Source organism: Paramisgurnus dabryanus, chromosome 9 (assembly GCF_030506205.2).
Source record: "Paramisgurnus dabryanus chromosome 9, PD_genome_1.1, whole genome shotgun sequence".
Lineage (NCBI taxonomy): Eukaryota > Metazoa > Chordata > Actinopteri > Cypriniformes > Cobitidae > Paramisgurnus > Paramisgurnus dabryanus.
Genome location: NC_133345.1, coordinates 28,166,563 through 28,186,080, shown reverse-complemented (window position 1 = coordinate 28,186,080; position 19,518 = coordinate 28,166,563). Strand labels below are relative to the sequence as shown.

The 19,518-nt window shown below is 37.3% G+C and overlaps 1 protein-coding gene across 1 annotated transcript in view; it reads left to right on the top strand.

The window, feature by feature from the left end:
• cdh13 (cadherin 13, H-cadherin (heart)) overlaps positions 1-19,518 on the top strand; it is a 433,135-nt gene that overhangs the window by 202,551 nt on the left and 211,066 nt on the right. Inside the window, exons 4-5 of the mRNA XM_065278811.2 lie at positions 4,959-5,072; positions 17,008-17,160. Of these exons, the coding sequence (XP_065134883.2) occupies positions 4,959-5,072; positions 17,008-17,160 (267 nt within the window). The remainder of the gene's footprint in view (positions 1-4,958; positions 5,073-17,007; positions 17,161-19,518) is intronic.

The window sequence follows — 19,518 nt, the reverse complement described above, 5'->3', positions numbered from 1 at the left end:
ATGGCTTCATTCCATCCCTGCCATTTCACCTTTATACATTCAGTCATCCTGACAGCCTGTGGGCTACGGCCGCTCTGCACAGCCTCTCGGATTTCAACATTACTCTGCCAACTCCTCTGCCGCTACGCTTGACCAAAGACATCCAGCTAGGACGGCAGGCGCTGTGCCTCAGATGCAAATAGAAAAAAAGTGCTGTGACCGACGGTCCCACCCTCACCCTCCCGGCAAACAATGGCATTTGAGTAGGAGACAATAAATAGCCTGTCATTGCTACCACCCAGGCAGTGGTGTACTTGTTCACGTGGCTGGAAAGGGTTTGGATGGAGTCTGTGTGTTAGGATTAAACGTAACAAAGCCAAGGCTCAGTGTGCATGTAGTTCAGTGGTGAATAAATGCGATAGCAGCGTAAAAGGTTGTGGGTTTGAAACTAGTGGGCATACATAATGTAAGTCGCTGTAAGTTGCCGTCTGCCAAATGGATGTAAATGTCAAGGTAGTATGGACCAAACCGTAGTATGAAAACTAATTGAAACAGAAGTACTGCAAAGGTCATGTGTTCGATTCCAGAAATGCTGGGTTGTTTACAAATTTGAAAATTTTCTTGGTTAGTTTTAAACCAGTGGTTTATATTTTACCCAAGCATTGGATGAAACACACCAGCATTTCTCAGAGCATGGCTTGAATGCACTGTCAGTTGCTTTGAATAAAAGCATCTGGCAAATGCATAAATGTGATGTAAAAATAAATTCCTAGTCACAACCTTTGATATTATTCTGTATCCCTCCTGCCTCGCTCCCCCCTTTTCAGCCTTGTAATGCAGCTGTAATAGATTCACTATTGTAATGAGTTCAGATGCATGCTGCGGGGTGCCGTATCATCGTCATAATGTGCTGTGTCCTCATCTTTGAGTCAGACGGTTATGTTTCAGATTTCTAAAACCTTTCTGAATAAACAGAGATGTCAGGATAACAATTTCTTTCTTTTGTCTATGTTTGCAATAAGCAATGTGAAGACTTATAATACCACACTTGCTCTGATAATAGAATTCATCTTTGTGTTTATTAACATTTCTGTTGCTCATGACAGCAGGACGGTGAAAGTAATTTCCTCAATAAAAGCGCTGTATATGTGCTAATGGAAGAAAACAACAGGAGCTTGATTAAAAAAAATAATGAAATACATTTAAGACCTCGCGGGTTAAAGATAAACTTTAATTTGTGTACATAAAGAGGTAAGGTCCTGTGCGTGCAGACTTCACCCATCAATTTCAGTGCAAGTCTGAATGGCGTTCAAGACGCATCTTCCTCACATTAATATCCAAGGCTGTCTCTAGGGATGCTTTTGTGATGGATCCATTTCACAAATGGATTGTTCTTTGCGGGCATATCAGGATGGGCCTTTTAGGTTATGCTATGATTAGGTTTAACTAATGCACTTTTTGTTTTATATCTGCGTTTGTATCAGTACTGTACTGCCATCGTGCTGTTTTATTTGTGATGCAAAAACATTGCTTACGTTGTGAACATAAAAATATGACCAATTTACACACCATGGCTAAAGATGGTGCTGAACTCAAGGTCAAGGTGTTAAATAGGGATGCACACACTTTGAAAAATGCCTGGCTATTTTGTACCCACCGTTGGGTCGAAAAGTGACAGGTTTAATTAACCTTGGAAATACTTATACAGTATTTGACCTAACAAACCAGCATGGTGGGTTAAAACAACCCAGCACACACACTAAATTCCAATGTACCGTGGGAGGAACACTCCAATATTTTACAGAAAGCTTACAAGAACTCAAAAACAAAAAGCTAAACATGTCACATATCCCTGGAAAGCTGTGATTCTTGTGATTCGATTGATGAAAACTCCTTTAAGATACAATCAACACAACAGGCACAATTTTCCTTTATATGTGTTTTTAGCCTTTTCCATAAATGCTAAGAGTTTAAGTTTTTTTCAACTTGAATTTTCAATTAATTTCAACTTTGTTGACTAGTGAGAAGTAGCTATAAATTATAAAAATAAAGTTGAATTAGAATAAAAAATGCTGTTTTTTTCAACCCAGCATTGGGTCAAAAATGAGTGAGCCCAGCTGCTGGGTTAAAAAAAATGTTTATATTTGAAACAACAATGGGTAAAATCAACCCTGCTTTTCCCATCAGGGAGGCTGGGCTGGCCTCGTCCCTTTTTGACATAACGCTGGGATAACTTTATTTTTATAATTTATAGCAACTTCTCATTATTCAAGTAATGTGAAATTAATTGTAATTTTAAATTGACTAAACTATAAAAGTTAAGTGCAACAAGGATTTTTTATAGTCGCTATGTTTACATGCACAGAATTTTGTCAATCCGACTGAATTTTATACGATTGAATGTTATGACAATACAGTTTACATGCACCCTAAACATTGCAATCTGATAAAAATGTTTGTTTACGTGTATATAATCCGTATCCGTACGTGCTGCCAGAGTTGCCAGATTTGCGTATCAAAACCATCCCCATGTCCATTCAAAACTAGCCCAAAAGCATCCCAATGACTATTCACAGTCCAAATACCAATAACTAATTTACTAAATTCTTTCATCTTTAACCCGCAGTAAAAACAACCCACGGAGACAGTTTAAACAGTAGCCCAAATCTGCACTCGAAAAAACGAGATGACTTGGCAACACTAACACTAACACAAGCTGAGTTGGAGAAAGTTGTTCATAAGAAGTTTTCAGATATAGGCAATAAAAAAATAATGCTATTTTATTGCTTTATGTAGCCTTATGTTATGAAAGTTGTTATGTTATGTTCAGCGTGTGACCCCATTACCTTAATAATGTGTGTTGCTATTGCATGTTTCTGTGACGAGAATTATGTGAGACGTAAATAAGAGATAAATATAAGACGTGAACTTAAGCACAAATGTTCTGCGCATGTGCACAAGGTATTTTTGCATCTGATTAAGAAAATACTACGATTCATGCATTTACATGCATACTTTTCTCCTGCTGATAGGATCACAGATCGGAGTTGACAACACTGTATTCAATATGATCGAAATTTGCATCCGATCGACCTCAAACGTATTGATTAAGGTGTTTACATGAAGGCTTTTTAATACGATTGAGCCATCAATACGATTATTTGCTTGCATGTCAATGTACCTTTTGTAGGTTAAATTACAACCCAACAGGTTGGGTTTGTTCTTAGTTGCTTTGGGTCAAAGTGTTTGCCAGTTGCATACCTGTAAATGTGAATGTAATGTAAGGTAAGGTCACCCAATAGCATTACAAGACCATTTGCTCATGCCACATGGAGCTGTGGGTTGCTTCCACTGTGCTAATATATTCTGTTTCACCCTGCTGTCAATACTGAGTGACAAATATAATTTGTGCTGCCATCTAATTGCCCTCAGGGGCTCTGACTGCGCCAGTGTTGACAAAGTCTAAAGAAAAAAGAACAAAATAGAAATAAATGAATCAGGGTGAATAACATGAGAGAGGCTGATTAGCTGCGTTATTGAATTGAGATGCTAATAAACTTCTGCAGCCACGAGCGCACACCTGCAGAAAAAAATACATTCATCGCTATCCTGTTCAAAATGCAGAGATTGTATATATTGTATGCTTTTATGTCTTTATAGAAAGAAACACTTCACAGTATCTTGTTCATTGTTGCCAAATAAACACATGTGATTAACCTGAAAGGGTTAACCTGACCAGTTCGACTGATTGTAGATTATACACACACATGGAAAACATAATATATATATATCAAGCAAAAAATCTTGAAAATTTTTCTTAAATACTAGTAAATTCAAGAAAAAATCAAGAAAAATTTGCTTACCCCATTGGCAGATTTTTTTTTGCTTGTTTTATGCACAAAATCACTTAAATTTGATATTTTTGGTCTAAAAACTAGACTTATTTTCTTGGGTCATTTTGCTCATTAAGAAAAAGCATCTTAATTTAAGAATTTTTAGATATTTTCACTGAAAACAAGACAAAAATACTATTTTTTTTTCTTGAAAAACATTTTTTGCAGTGAAAAAAGACATTAAGTCCTGAAAATTGATTTTTTTTATTTTTTGTTTGTATCTTAATAAAAATGATTGAAAAATAAATATGGATGTACATTAAAACTTCTAAAACCACAAGTGGTGGCCTAAGACATTTGCACAACACTGTATATCTTATTTTAATGCTTTTATGTCTTATTTTGCATAATTTTAAGTTATCTTAAGGCCCCCTTGGAAATCTGTTGAGCCCCCCCAACACCTCCTTAGCCCCCTCCCCACATGGGCCCTGGCCCCTTGGTTGAGAAACACTGGTCTATAACATTTATTTATCATAGTTCATGCTTATTTCAGCATTTACTAATAATATAAAATATTTTAATAAAAAAAGTTGTACTCATTGTTATTTTGTGTTACGCTGCAAAAATGATTTTCTTTTTTTGTCTTGTTTTCAGTAAAAAATATCTAAAAATTCTTAAATCAAGATGTAATTTCTTGATGAGCAAAATGACCTAAAAAAAGTGTAGAATTTAGACAAAAAAATATAAAATGAAAGTAAATAAAACAAGCAAAAATATCTACCAATGGGTTGAGAAAATTTAGCTTGAATTAAGTGTTTAAGAAAAAGAAAACTTATTTCAAGATTTTTTTTCTCACCCCATTGGCAGATAGTTAGCTTGCTTTAAGCACAAATTCACTTAAATTGTATATTTTTTGTCTATAAACTAGCCTTTTTTTCTTAGGTCATTTTGCTCATCAAGAAAATACATCTTGATTGAAGAATTTTTAGATATTTCTACTGAAAATAATTTTTTTTTTTTGCAGTGTAGCTAATATATTTACTAATGTTAACACATAAAACCTTAGTGCGAGTCATTACCAAAAAATAAATGAACATTGATTTGATTTCTGTCTAATTTGTTTGCTTTTTCTTTTGCCTTTTGTAGGAGATTCTGGGTATATCAGACATAATGCCCTACAGGTCAAAGAGATCCCTGTTGGTTCCACCCATGTTTGTCCCCGAGAACCAACGAGCTCCGTTTCCCCGGTCTATTGGAAAGGTACAGTATAACCTTCATTTTGTAACGGTTTGCAGGATTAACAGCATGAGTCAACAGTGGTGTTGACAATACTAGGTGATGTTTTTTTGTTCTGTAAAATGAGATGTATTTACAGTACACAGTGCTTTGAATACAGATCCTTGCTGTCCTTGCTATGCAATGCAATAGGTAAATACATGTTTTCTTTTAATGCTTTTGAGAAACATTTGGTTTGGTTTACATTGCTGTTTTATTGAGGATTGTTGCTGTTCTACAGAGACGGCAATTACAGTATGATACTACACTACTACAGATAAAAACATTACTTTGATGCACACAAAGCCGTTTCTCCTTATTCAACTGCAGGCAGTTTAGAGCAGAATCACAGCCGTGATATAAAGCAAATGAAGATGTGTGGAAAGTAATTCTACTGTACTCTCAAGAGCATCTTAACGAAACTAAATCCCTTTATGATCTGTTAGAAATTATTCTCAATGCTTTTAAAGAACATTTCTAATATTGTTCTTGTCTTTGGAAAGTTTCCTTATTAAAAATACACAAGATTTTCTTTGGGGATATTTTTTCATCTTACATTTTTCAAGCTGACGTGTGAGCTTGTTTCGGTGTGGGTTTGTGTATGTCGTTTTCTTTCCTTAGCTTTTCTTCGTCTTTGTTTTCAGGAGCCTCAGAGACTGAAATATAGGGCTGGAAAGAAAAAGAATTCTAGAAAAAAAGAGAAAAATTCACACCAGGAAAACAAAACCCAAACCAAACATTGAACATCATGCCTGCACATAATTGCAAGCTGGAGATACGGAAAGTTTGTCCCAGTTGTAACCACACATTTTTTATTACCTTACCAGCATGTAATTTGGCAGACCCAAGGGAGATACAGTACAGTACAGTATCTATCTCTACATCTGCCTTGAGAAATGTCTCCTTCGGGGGCGGAAGGTGATGTCATCAGTTCAGCCCTGGTTTTTGAGATTGAAGTTGAATGCTGCTTTATCAGTAAGGGTAAAAGTAACTAAAAATATATTGCTGAAGGAAAAAATTCTTCTATACAGAAACAGAAAAGTATGATCAAATATTTGGGTAGCACTTGTTTTATAGTCCAGTTCAGAGGTGCCCAATGACATTTAATTTGGCCCGTCATACCACGTGAGATAAGGAAAAAGGATAAACGTCATTGACGCAGATGTTCATATTTCTAATTATTTTTTTTTTTAAATGCAACTTTGTTTATTTGTACATATATCCAATGGGCGCTAATTCAAAATAATTGTTCGGAGTGTCATGTTTGTTGCTTGCATTTTCAAAATATGTGTTTGTTGCATTGTGTAAAGCATGTGCATCACGTGTTTTGTCAAAATAAGTGCCTGCTGCACACGCCTTAAAAACTGTTTATGATGAAAGACACGCTCGCGTTCACAAAATACACATAAGACACTCCCTTAACAGTAAAATCTGACTACACATGATATGCGAGTATCTGGCAAACGCGAGCGTCTCTTTTATCATAAACCCTTTAGACGCATCTACAGCAGGCACTTATTTTTACAAGACACGTGATGCGCACAGGATCTCTTGACACGCAGAACACATATTTTGAAATAAGGAACCACACACATGACGGGCCACATACATGTTGTAACAAACTTCGCATCGAGCGCCCTCGAAAAAAGAAGTCACCAGCCACCACTCGTATAGCATGCATTAGATCACGAAACTCTTTGAACTCGGGTACTATAAACTAATAATGGCGAGATCATGGCTGTGGCACACAGACAAAAGAAAATTTAAAAATGAGGGTTAGGGTTAGGCTTAGGGTTAGGTTGGGGTTTGCATTGGCAAAATTATTTCATTACCTTTAAAAATAAAACTGTATTAGTCATGCATTAACAAAGTAACGTTTGCTTATTTCTTTTTTAAATATTAGAAAATTTGGAAAATCAGGGTCAAATTTCAGCCCATGGCCCTTAGTCAGGTTTGATTTTTGGCCCTTGGCAGGAAAAACTTTAGGCCCCCCTGGTCTTGTTTTACATTTACATACTATGTGCTTATTGTGTAAATGTACATTTACTACATAGATACAAGTTTGTATACTATGCCATACTTGGTATTTGAACATAAGGGAAATTTCCCAATCCCAACATTACACCACCACGGTGGCAGAACAGTGGCAGTTCACCTGTCACTCAAGTAGCCACGCCCCTTAACTATGCAAAGGCTTAATATAATTTAAAAGGATGAGTTACAAAAAATTCGCAGCCATCATAATTGTCATGAAAGGCAAAATGAGCTATATAGGCCAAAAACACTTTTTGTACCAGGCTGTAAACATATTTTTTTCTGCTGTAAAGTTGGGCATTTTAACATGGGGGGTTCTATGGGATTGACTCCCTTTTTGAACCCACGTCATTTTGCGGCTAATGCAATGCTTTACCACTGAGCTACAGGAACACAAAAAATAATAGATTACTGGGGTACAGTATGTGCTTTATTTATTTATTGTTTGGTGTAAAACCTGTTTAAAATTGCTTGTTTCTTTAAAAAATAAATAACTTTTTTGTACATAGATGAGTGTACTTCAGAAAATAGATGTAGAGCTTCTGATGAGAATGGATGACCTCCCACCAACCTCTTTTTTTGCATGGATGTATGAATGCTCAGTACCGCTGCTTCACCTGTTTCACCACAGTGAAACAACACAGGGATACAGACTATGTGACCTATTTTATTCAATAGTCCTGCTGTATGTTAGACACCATGCAAAAAGGAATTCAGACTTGGATAAATCTTGTTGACCTGCCATAACGTGCATTCATTTTTCATCATTTGTTTCCTTTTTGATGGAGATGAACTGGAGGAAAGAAGGAATGGGTTGTAGACAAACAGCAGGGTTTTCCATTTTCCTCTGGAAAATGCAGGAACTGTATTTGGATGCAGGGAAACCCTCCTGTTCACTACCTTATCTTCCTCTTTCATCTTTCTCTTCCTGTTGTTTTTCATTATTCTGCTTTTTTATTGACAAAGCAAGCAAATTACACTGGCATTGACTGTTTACTTATGGTTTTAGGATAGACCCTTACTAAAACAACACTGGTAGATTTGAGATTAACATAGAAATATGTTGGCCAGCTTGATCCTTTTGGCAACATTGGAAATTGTGACCTTGATACTTTCAAGTTTTTTTGCTGAAAAAAGTTTATGTTTAATAAAATTGGCTGCATAAGTCATTTCAACTTACTATTTTGAATTTTTAACTAGTAATGAGTCGAAATTGCTGTAGTCAGAAGTTAAAATGACTTTTGCCAATTTAATAAGTTTTAGCAGCAATAAAAAAATTTGGCAGCAAAAGTATTACATTGAAACTAAATTTTTTTTACGGTTCAAGATGTTGATCCTTTAAAAAAAAGTTTAAGTGATGACATTGATGATTTAGAGAGGCAATCACACCCTCAGTTGAAGAGCTTTTTCTGCTCTTCTCTAAAGATAAATTTCATTGGATGGTGTTGACTTGAGATCCTCTCTCAGTTAAAGGGGTTTGAAGTATTGGAAAAGTAATAAAGAACAGATGTGCCCTGATTCCCTTTCGAGCTTTGACATCGGTTTGCTGTGGGATTATGGGGGATTTATTATGGTGGAGTTTTCACCTGTAAGCGATGCTGTCTCACCAATGGGGAAAAGTCCTGAGGTTCCCTCTCGGACCTGCAGGTAATTGTCTCTGGACTAGTTTTCATTGTGCGACGCTGGTCTCTTTCTTGTGGGAGCTGTTCTTTTCGAATCCTGGACAATCCCTTCCTGCAGGTATTGAACCGCTCACTTTAATGTTGTGTTTTTATTAGCACCTAGAGCTGATTTTACAATGCTCTACACATTTTAGGCTTCACCATAGGTGATTCTAGATTAAGTGGTTGCTGGCTGGCTTCTCAAACCCTATAAAAATCTTCTTGGGTACATTTATGCGTTTGGCATGTGCTTTTATCTAAAGCGACTTACAGTGCTTTCATTATTTGACTGCGTTTACTGAAAATCGAATGCTAATGCAATGCTCTGCTGCAGTTGAGCTATACAGTAGGAATGCTAGTATTGTTAAAATATTTAGATTGAAAAACCAGGCATTCTGTTCGCCAGATATCATTTTTAGTATTTCCCAGTATATGAAGTTTGAAGAATTCTATTGCTTTCATCATTTGTCAGTAAACCTTTTACACTGAAATCTTTGAATCTCTCCTGGACTTCACAATCTTATTCTCATTCTCCACGCTTTCACTGTTACACTTTTTATGATGTCCTGCGACGACTCGCTTCCCCATGCTTTTAAAATCGCGATTTGAAAGCCTCACATAATTGGCACATCAGCTTATGCTTCAGTTGTTTCTGCATATCCCAACAGCACAACAGATTTTTAAAGCCGTTGAAACTGTTCTCCAGACAGAGAGTGACTCATTTCACAACAACATCTCACACTTCTACATTGTGTGGTGTTTTCTTGTTGTTCTCCCAAGGCTTGAATTGTTGAGATGAGTACAATGGAAAGGAATGCATGTGTTAACATATAATGCCAGATCAGGTGCATTTACAGGCTATGTCTCATTCCGCTTTGTGAAAAATGTGTTTTTAATGTATTTCTTGCAGACAGTTTTAAAAATAAATAGAAATTTGTTGCTTTTTTAATATTTAGAACTGAACACTCCATAACGGGTTAAGTTTTAATGACTGATGGAGGATATTTACATGTAGGACAGATGTTGATACTGGTGTGTAGTTGTTTATTATACTCTGACCTTGCACTAACAAACACAAGTCTCCTGTGGAGTGAACTAGAAAGCGAGGGCTTCAGTGCTCTAGAGTTAGTTAAGTGCTCATTGTGGATGTCTTTACACAGTCTGTTTGTGCACTTTAGACCATGTGGCTCTGGCTTTCTCTTTTGTTTCTTCTCTCTTCACAATTATAGTCTCTTGTTAGCATTAGAAAAGGATGCTTACATGTTCTGAAGATGTTGTGAGTGGTGCTTGCTGTGCCGAAAACTGATTCCAGGGAGGTTGCCAGGTTGTTGTTAGTTGGTTGCTTATGCATTGTGTATGGTTTTGGATGGGCAAGTGAGAGAGATTTTTACTTGCCCCACTGGACAAGTAAGTTGAAAATACTCACCACAAAATCTAGACTTACCACCAGAACACATTTTTTACTTCCCCTCTCTCACATGATGCTCTGCTTTGACTCTAACCTCTCATTAAAAATGGTCTTATTTTCCAGCTCCTCTAGAGTTAAACATTTCATTTTTACCGTTTTGGAATCCATTCAGCCGATCTCCGGGTCTGGCGCTACCACTTTTAGCATAGCTTAGCACAATCTAGGGATGGGACGATTACCGGTTTCACGATTAACCATGATAAAATGTCCTGACGGTTAGTATTATCGTTTAAAATGTAATTATCATTACAACCGTGTTTGATTACCATGATTTTGAAAACTCGCGGTAAATCCTGTCCAGCCAGAATCAGGCGCGCGCATGCAACGAGAAGGCGTGGCGGAAGGCAGTAACAGGTGCACTGTGTTTTAATGCGTTGCTAATGTGTGCATTTGATGTTATTATTTAAGGTACTGTTCATTAAAACAGGTTCATACATCTCAGGGCTCCATGTTAATGTTCATTTAATGCAGGGGTGTCCAATACGACCAGTCGATCGCAAATGCAATGCCGGTAGATCACACATATGTTAATAACTGTGTATGTTGCTCTACGCCTCCACAAGCTTCGGAAAACAAAGTGCCAAATTGGCATTATAATCTTCGAAACAAGTCTTTTTGAGTTGCTGCGCATTTCTTCTCAAGTGTGTTTTTATAAATCTTATGCCTGCCGCTGCAGCGGAGTCGTCTAACTTCCGAAATTTGGATACACATTCATGCAGGAGTTGAGCCACACGCACGGTGTATGTGCGCGCGATCGATCGATCGACCGAACGAACGAACGAGAGAGAGAGAGAGATGCTTCTGATAATGTTGTCATTTTCTAGTTTATTTCATCAAAACCGCATCTCCGCTATTCCGCTATAAGAAGTACTCGGCATGTACTCAAGGATTTTTTTTAACTCCTCAAAAAGAATAGAGTAATGGTGACAGCCCGGGCGCTGCTTAAGATTATTGCGCCGCTGCAGCCATGTTACGGCAGCAAAGTCCTTGATTATTACGCCAGTTTCAGAGTATAGTTTCTAGCTATATCGGCCTAGAAAATCCCAACTTTTATTTTTCAGTCGGTCTTGGAACGCTTGAGGGTGAACATAAAAAAATATTTTTTTTTTACAACACAATGGAGACTTTATTACACAGAATGACAATGATGGCATGACACAGGTAACACAGGGAAACGATGATGGACCAACAGAACTTTGGGTACACTGCATCTATAGACTCCATTCAAAGTCAAGCATCAATAATTTAGAGGAGACTATACACCACTGCAATGTTTATAAAGCAGAGAGCAATCGGAGTAGAATGATAAAGAGAAAGAAAAAACGGAAGATGTTTCTTCGCTCCTCCTCGTATGTGCTTTATTGTCAGAAAAGTTTGAGTCGAGGGTCCCTCCTACCTGTCACACACAGACAGTGGCAAGAAACGTCTGCTCTTTCATGTCCTCTGTGTTCCTCATGAGAGCTGATAGAAATAGGTGAGCGGCTCCCTCTGGGCTTTTCTACGACATCCTCTAATGACTGAGAAGAAAGTAAGAGATGGCTGTGTGCAGGTTGGTTTGTGTGTCCTGTACTTGCGTTTGTTTGTTTGTTTGTTTGTTAAAACAAGGCACCGCCTGTGTGTGTGTGCCTCAAACAAGGAGCTATCCTTCTATGGCGACACAGTCTCTATTCCCCCGCCTGCCAGTACAATATTAAATCATTCGATGTTGATAGAACTTTATAAAGCTAAATACAGCATTGTTTTACATTAATGTATTTACTAAAGTATGTTTACATTGAAAATATTACTGTATGATGCATATTAGTGCTATTGTGAAACAAATCATATCAATATTTACTTCTGCTGTTAACTACCGCATTTTGACATTTCTTCAGATATTAAAGTAAATCTATGAACATACAGTACTTTGTGTCAACTACGAAAATTGTTCCCTTTATTTACATTTCACCATGACATTTATGCATTCGGCAGACAATTTTATTGCTTTTATTAAGACCTTTGCGCTCCTAATGCAGCGCCTTACCAACTGAGCTACAGGAACAAGGTTTTTAATAGATGTTCGTCTTATGTAACATGCCACGGAAAGTACACTTTTAACATGAGGACTTATCACATGACCCCCTCGCCTTGAAAACAAACCTTGAAAATGCACGCCAAAAAAATAGAGACTGACCGAAACAAATAGATTTTTGCACTTCACGTTTTTCTCTCACATGACGCTCCGCTTCGACTCTGATCCCTCAATTTTGCCTGATTATACTTGATGGACTTTCGGATATTTTTGGATGAGCCATGCACAAAGTTACAAAAAAACACCACACGCATACTTAGCACACCATTGACTTCCGTAGTATTTGTTTTTCCTGCTATGGAAGTCAATGCAGTTTTTCTTACCATAACAACGATTTCCTACTATCCCTACTATTATTACGTAATGCATGTTGCTTGTAATGCGTTACCCCCAACACTGGTAAGTAGGCACAGAGAAAGTAAAAGGCAAGACTATAAATCCTGTACAAAGTGAAATAAAAAAAAAAACACAAACTATAAAATATTTTGAACAGTTTCGGTAACTTTGTGTTCTTCTGAAAGTTCAGTTACCAGGGATTACACCAGGCTTTCCCTTTCACCCATTTATCTCTGCTATTGTCATCCATCTGGTATTTTGGCATCAGCCCTCCTGGTGAGCAATGTTCCTCCCATCTGCACCGTTTCTGTTTTCTCATCCGTTTCTCGCTCCCACTGCAGGACACATCACACCTTTCATAAAGAATCATGGGCACAGAGAGAAGAGTTGGTGTTTTATTGTTCTAGTAGATCAATAGTGTAGACGTGTGCTTCGTATAGTCGAAGGAAAACAAACTCCATAGCAAACACTTACAGTATGCTCTGAGTTCTTTACAGGAACAGAAGAAAGATCGTGGAAAAATCTAGACATAGACAGACCAAGCTTGATAGACTTGGCATAGGACTGCTGTGAACCGCAGTTATTTCTGTGATTTTCTCAGCTTGTTCTCTAGAGCTGGACAGCAGAGTTTATTAGAGATGACCTGCTGTGCATTTCATCATGACTTCTATGTGTCCCTGAACTTTGTAGATTTTGTAAAGAAATTGGCCATTATTTATTTCCGCTTGTTTTGTTCACAAATATAAATAATGAACAAATAGCTTGCATTATTTATTAGCTACCTACAATAATACTGTATGTGCTATATAAAAAGTAAAAAATATGGTTAGGGAGTTTTATATGAAGTGTTTGGATGCAAAACCTTTAAATGTCTTAAAATAGGCACCAGAGTGATGTTTGTGATAAGCATGGAATAAGAGGAATAATTGACTCTGGTCCTTTTGACTACATGTGGTGTTAGGTGTGCATTATTTTCTTATAATTCAAAGGCCCGTCATCAATTATTTCTTACATATTAAAATAGAATTGTGCACTCTATGCGTCGCGGCTGAGCGGAAACAGTTTAAATCAGAAATGGATGTGGCAGGCCAGAGCTTAACATTTTTGCGACTGAAATATGCAATTTCTGAATGCAGAACTTCCTTGTCATAAAACACCTTCAAAGCCTGAAAGAGATCAAGCCTCAGTCAAGTAAAAAAAGTAATGCAAAAGTAACTTAAAAGTAACGTAAGCATTAGTTTCTATGAGAAGTAACTGTAACCTAATTAGTTACTTTTTTAAGGAGTAACTTAACTCTTTCACCGCCAGCGTTTTAAAAAAAAGTTGCCAACCAGCGCCAGCGTTTTTCATGATTTTCACCCAAGTTTAATGCCTTCCAGAAAATGTTCTTCTTTAAATATATAAACATACAATATACCAAATGAAAGAACAGACCCTCTGCTTTCAAACAAAAAAACAGTTTCATCCTACCTTTAGTGGTTCTTTTGCAATCAGCTTTTGAATATGGGTAGGTTTTTGCAAAAACACCATATTTTGAGCAAAAAGCAAAGATAATTCCATTTTTATGACGGACTTTTATAGAGATCCGATTCAGAGCGATCTTTAAAACAGACACGGACATGCAGCAGCTTGCCATAGGGCAATACTTCCGGTTTTAAAAAGTTGCGGAACTTTCCACCTGGTGGATAATAGCGGTATTGCGGAAAGACGGAAAATCTCGTCATTGGCGGGGAAGCGTTTTCTCTTAATTGACGAGATATCTCGTCAATGGCGGGGAAAGAGTTAATATTGTAATTCATTACTTTTAAAAGTAACTTTCCCCGATACTGGTGAAGAGTGACTGGAGACTTTTAGAAGTGGAGATTTTTGCCAAAAAACATGGATGCAGTTAGAGGGTTTTGCAGTGAAAGATTGTCAGATTTGTTAAAAAGAAGGCATTTGATATACTAACTAATAATCTTCTCATTTCCGTTAAAGGAAAATTATCACATGATCTCACGGAAAGTTGTGTCATAGTCACAAAAAATTGATTAATTTATTTGTGTCCATGACAAGAAATGCAGCTTTTTTCATGCTTTGAGCACGAATGTCTTTTTTGTGTCACCCGCACAAATTTCTATAAATAGTTTTTTGTGTCCGTGGCACGACTTTCTTTTTCGAGTCATTTTATGTATTGTTTTCTCATTTTTTTAATTATCTTTTAAATCATTGTCGCCTGGGTTAGGATGTTTTGGTTTCTACATGTTTTTCTCCCGCTTTTAAAACTATTCTCGCCTGGAGTTGGGGTTTGGGTTAGGATAAGTGATGCACCGATGTATCGGCTGCAGATATTAATCGGCCGATTGTTGATGAATTTGAAACCATCGGCATATCGGCAATAGCACGAGAAAGGCCGATACCGATTGTTTATTAATTAACTGCATAAAGAAATCCATTATATGTAAAAAATGAGTTAATGTTGTTAATAAAATAAATGCTGAATAGCTAAAACCACTTTTGAAGGTTGTCATGTTGTCTTATTATATTTGTTTTAGCTTAATTTGTGCCTCTCTTATTATGTTGGTCAGTTGAATGTTAATTAGATCAAATCCATGTTCAGTAAAAATAATTTGATGCAGAAATAAACTAGCTAATAGACCACATGTATAGTATTGTATTCCAATGTTTAAATAATGGTATCGGCATTGGTATCGGTGAGAAGTTGTCTGTTTAAATCGGTATCGGCCCAAAACAATCCTATCGGTGCATCCCTAGTTAGGATGTCTAAAAATGCAACAGAAAGTGATTCAAATCCCAACCCCACACGACAATGGTAATAAAATAGGAAAAAACAATACCCAAAAATGACACTAAAAAAGAAGTTTGTGCAAATGACACAAACAAGACATTTGTGCTCATAGCACAAAAAAGCTGAATTGTGCCACATTTTTCACGACTATAGCACGACTTTATGTGAGATCAGTCTTGAAATTACTAAACCTAAACATTAAAGTCAACAATAAAAATACTCATTTACATGAAAAAATGTCAAACGCACTTAGAGGGTTTTGCATCTGAGCTCTTTATTTAGAGTTTGATTCAATACATACTAATAAAAATGCAAGCTGCTTTGTATAAAAGTATGTAAAAAATCCATCAATGTGTGTGAGCTTTTCTCCTGTCTGTTTATCTTCCCAATTAGTTGTTTTCATGATCCTATCTGGTCGTGTACATTAACAGACCAGTCGTCCATGCAACAGTACAGCCCCCATTGTGCTATAAACTTCTGCAATTTCACAGCTGTTTGCCGGCCACAGAAATCGCACCAGGATTTAAAGGTTTCCCGGTGAGGCTTTCGTTTGTGTTCGGCAGAGTCTCAGCAAAACCGCACGGTGCATTTGTCAGAATCATAATGTTCCCAGAGTTAACAGAGCCTGTAATTATAAAGGAGAAAACCCAGTATTAGCGTATGATCTGGCAGAAAGGATCTGTTCGAGAAAGATAAATAAAGCTAACAGGGGCTTTTTGCGTAGGCAATTACTTTGCCTGGATTCATTTTCTAAATGGGATATTTCGTCTTATGCTTAATGACAAGATGCGAGGAGTTCAAGGTGGGCAGCCTCTGTGATACAATGCATGCTTTTGAGTTTATTGCTTTTGATAAAAATAACTTTTTGCGAGACTCCTTTACACAAAAGGGGTGCTTAAAAAGGGCTGTTATAGTGTCATTAGGTAACAGCTAAGCTGTCGTTAGCTGTTAAGTTACAGCAATCTCATTTGCACAGAAATAGTTTACACAAAGCCAAATGAACCGCAGGTGGTAGTTGTGGTCACTTTTTGTGAAAATAAGCGGTTTTAATATACACAAATAGATCTCATTTACAAGCTTTAGTTACTTTTCTAAAAAACTATTAATACGGTTCACATTTGAATAGTGTTGTAATACTACACCACGATTATGTGAGTAATCGTATGTTCTCCACTGCCAGCAAGGACATCAAGGATCTCTTGGTAAATAATTCAGAATTTAGGCTTACTGTAAAATGTGAGATCAAGAAACTGGAAGTATATTTAGCACTTATGCATGTTATATTCACACCTAACTGCCGTTGCTTGTGCTTGTATGTGTGTGTGATTAATGTTAATTCTTTCTTTGATTTTATCTTGCTATGCTCGGATGGGATTCGCTGTTTATCCAGTCGCATGTAAGTACTACTGATAAAACCGGAATGAAAAATCCATGCATTTGAAATCTGCATACAACTGCCTTTATTGAAATATACTAATGGATGGATGGAAGAATGTAGAGATTGATAGATAGATATAGTTTAATGATTATTTACGTATAAGTATAATCATTTTTTGATGTAGGTGATCTCGTCTGACATGAAGGCGGACCACATCTTTCGGCTGACAGGAAAGGGTGCGGATCAGGACCCAAAGGGCGTGTTTAGCATCAACCGTCTGACAGGAGAGGTGGCGGTTAGCCGAGCCCTGGACCGAGAGGCTATTGCGTATTACCATGTGAGTACCATTGTGGAGCAAAGTGTATAAATATTTAATGCTGCTGATGGCTATGGATTTCTTTTTGGTAAGCGATTTTTGTTTCAGTGAGTTTGTAGGATTTCACTTAAAAGGACCGTTCATACAGAAACTCATTATTGTCATTATTTACTTTCTGTGTTGTAGTTTTATGGATTACAAAAACTGTTTTAGTTCAGTTTTAGATAAAATAAGTTGATTTACCCTGAAAAAAGTTTGTTTCAGCTGGAAAAAGCTAGTTTTTACTGGTCCTTCCAGCCTGGCAAAGCTGATTTTAGATGTTAGGTTAGGTGGTTTGTTCCTCAAGATATTTTTGGAATGTTTATAACCAAACCAATAAGAAGCCCCATTGACTTCCATAGTATTCTTCTTCCTATATGGAAGTGAATGGGGCCTCTGGCTAGCTGGTGTGTTCATCAAGATATTTTGAGGAATGTTTATATCCAAACCAATCACAAGCCCCGTTGATTTCCATAGTATTCTTTTTCCTACTATGGAAGTTAATGGGGCATCTGGCTAGCTGGTATGTTCCTCAAGATATTTGGAGGAATGTTTGTGTCCAAATCAATCAGAAGCCCCATTGACTTCCATATTATTATTCTTCCTACTATGGAAGTGAATGGGGCCTCTGGCTAGCTATGTTTCTCAAGATATTTGGAGGAATGTTTATAACCAAACCAATTAGAAGCCTCACTGATTTCCATATTCTTTTTCCTACTATAGAAGTCAACGGGGCCTTCCATCGGTTTGGTTACAAAACATCCTCAAAATATCTTCCTTTGTGTTAATCAGGTGTGTAACAACATGAAAGTTAGTAAACAATGGCAGAGTTTAAATTTTTGGGTGAACTATCCCTTTAACTAGCTTAGGCTGGTTTCAGCTGTTTTTTCAGCAGGGTAGTCACATTTCAGCAGATTTCTCTATACAGCAAGATTTTATGACATGTCTATGAGTTGTGGGCTATAAGTCAAGTCTTCCAGAATAATAATAATATAGCTTTTTGTAAACAGACCAAGGCATTACTGACTGACAGTCTATGGCTTTCAAATTAAATACTGTATATTGGTTATTGCTGGAATTGAATTCCATCAAATGTTAATGGTTCTTATGTGTCTCATATCCTAACCTTTTGTAGTTCAAATATTATCAATGTGAGTTTGCCTAAAACATTTGTTTTGTGTGCAAAAAATTGACAGCATATGGGTTTGGAACAACATGAGGGAGAGTAGCCTAAATAATGACTGATTTTTTCTTTTTGTTTAACGGTTTCTTTAAAGACCCCAAACTGACAGCCTCTGGTTCATTTAAGTCATATTAAACAGTCGCACTAACTGAACGTCCCTAATCGAAAAGAAAATATGTTTTTGCTCGACTCCATGCATCAAGACGATTAATAGCCGTAATGACTCCTGTCTCCTTGGCAGCCAGTGAGGGCCTCGGTGAAGAGAAGCCGACTGGCGTACAGGATGTCCGACTGCAGTTATTCTCCACCCCTTGTGTGTGATCAATGATGCAGCTGTCAGCTGGCCTGTCAGACTTAGTCAGCGCCTGGATAATGTGTGTTGAATTTGTGTGTGAACAAGAAGTTTCCTGTGAAGACTCACTTTCAGTGACTTCTGAAAAAAAATGTTAATTTAACATTTATGAGATGCTTTCATCCAAAGCAACTTAGTGTATTATAAGGTACACTTTTTTTATTAATATGGGTGTTCCCTGGGTTCACACCCATGACCTTTTACGCTACTAACGCAATTCTCTAGCCTGGTCCAACCAGACTCTCGTACATTCTTTTCATTTGTACAGAGAGTCTGGCCATGCTCCATAGCAAAGCGTTACTTCCGTTAAGGAGGGTCCATTGTTGAAGTTTAAAACTATTGGATCTGCCCAGAGTCACTCAGGATCTGCCAAAGCCAATCGCTAACATGTGGTCGTGACGTATATCATGCACCGAAATCGGACGGAAACAACAAGTCAGAATAATCAGACAAACAAAACTTAGCAAACCTGGTTCTTGCTCCGGCTTCAACTTCTGTATATTCGGCAGTTTTGCAACAACGGACCAAATAGCTTTTCTCACGTCTTTCTCCGTTGCCATTACTGAACTACAACTCAAACTGACGCACAACCTCAACGTCATCGTTCTTAGCCACCCCCATCTGTTCCCTGATTGGTCCTGCAGATTTTTGCAGGAGAAAACGAAACTCTATAGAGCCATCCCAGACGTACTGCTGAAGCGAAATGAAAATTAAGCGGAAGCACGTAGGAGGGCGGAGCCAGGCTAGCAATTCTCTACCACTGAGCTATACAGGAACATGTTTAATAAAATCAGCTTAGCCAGCC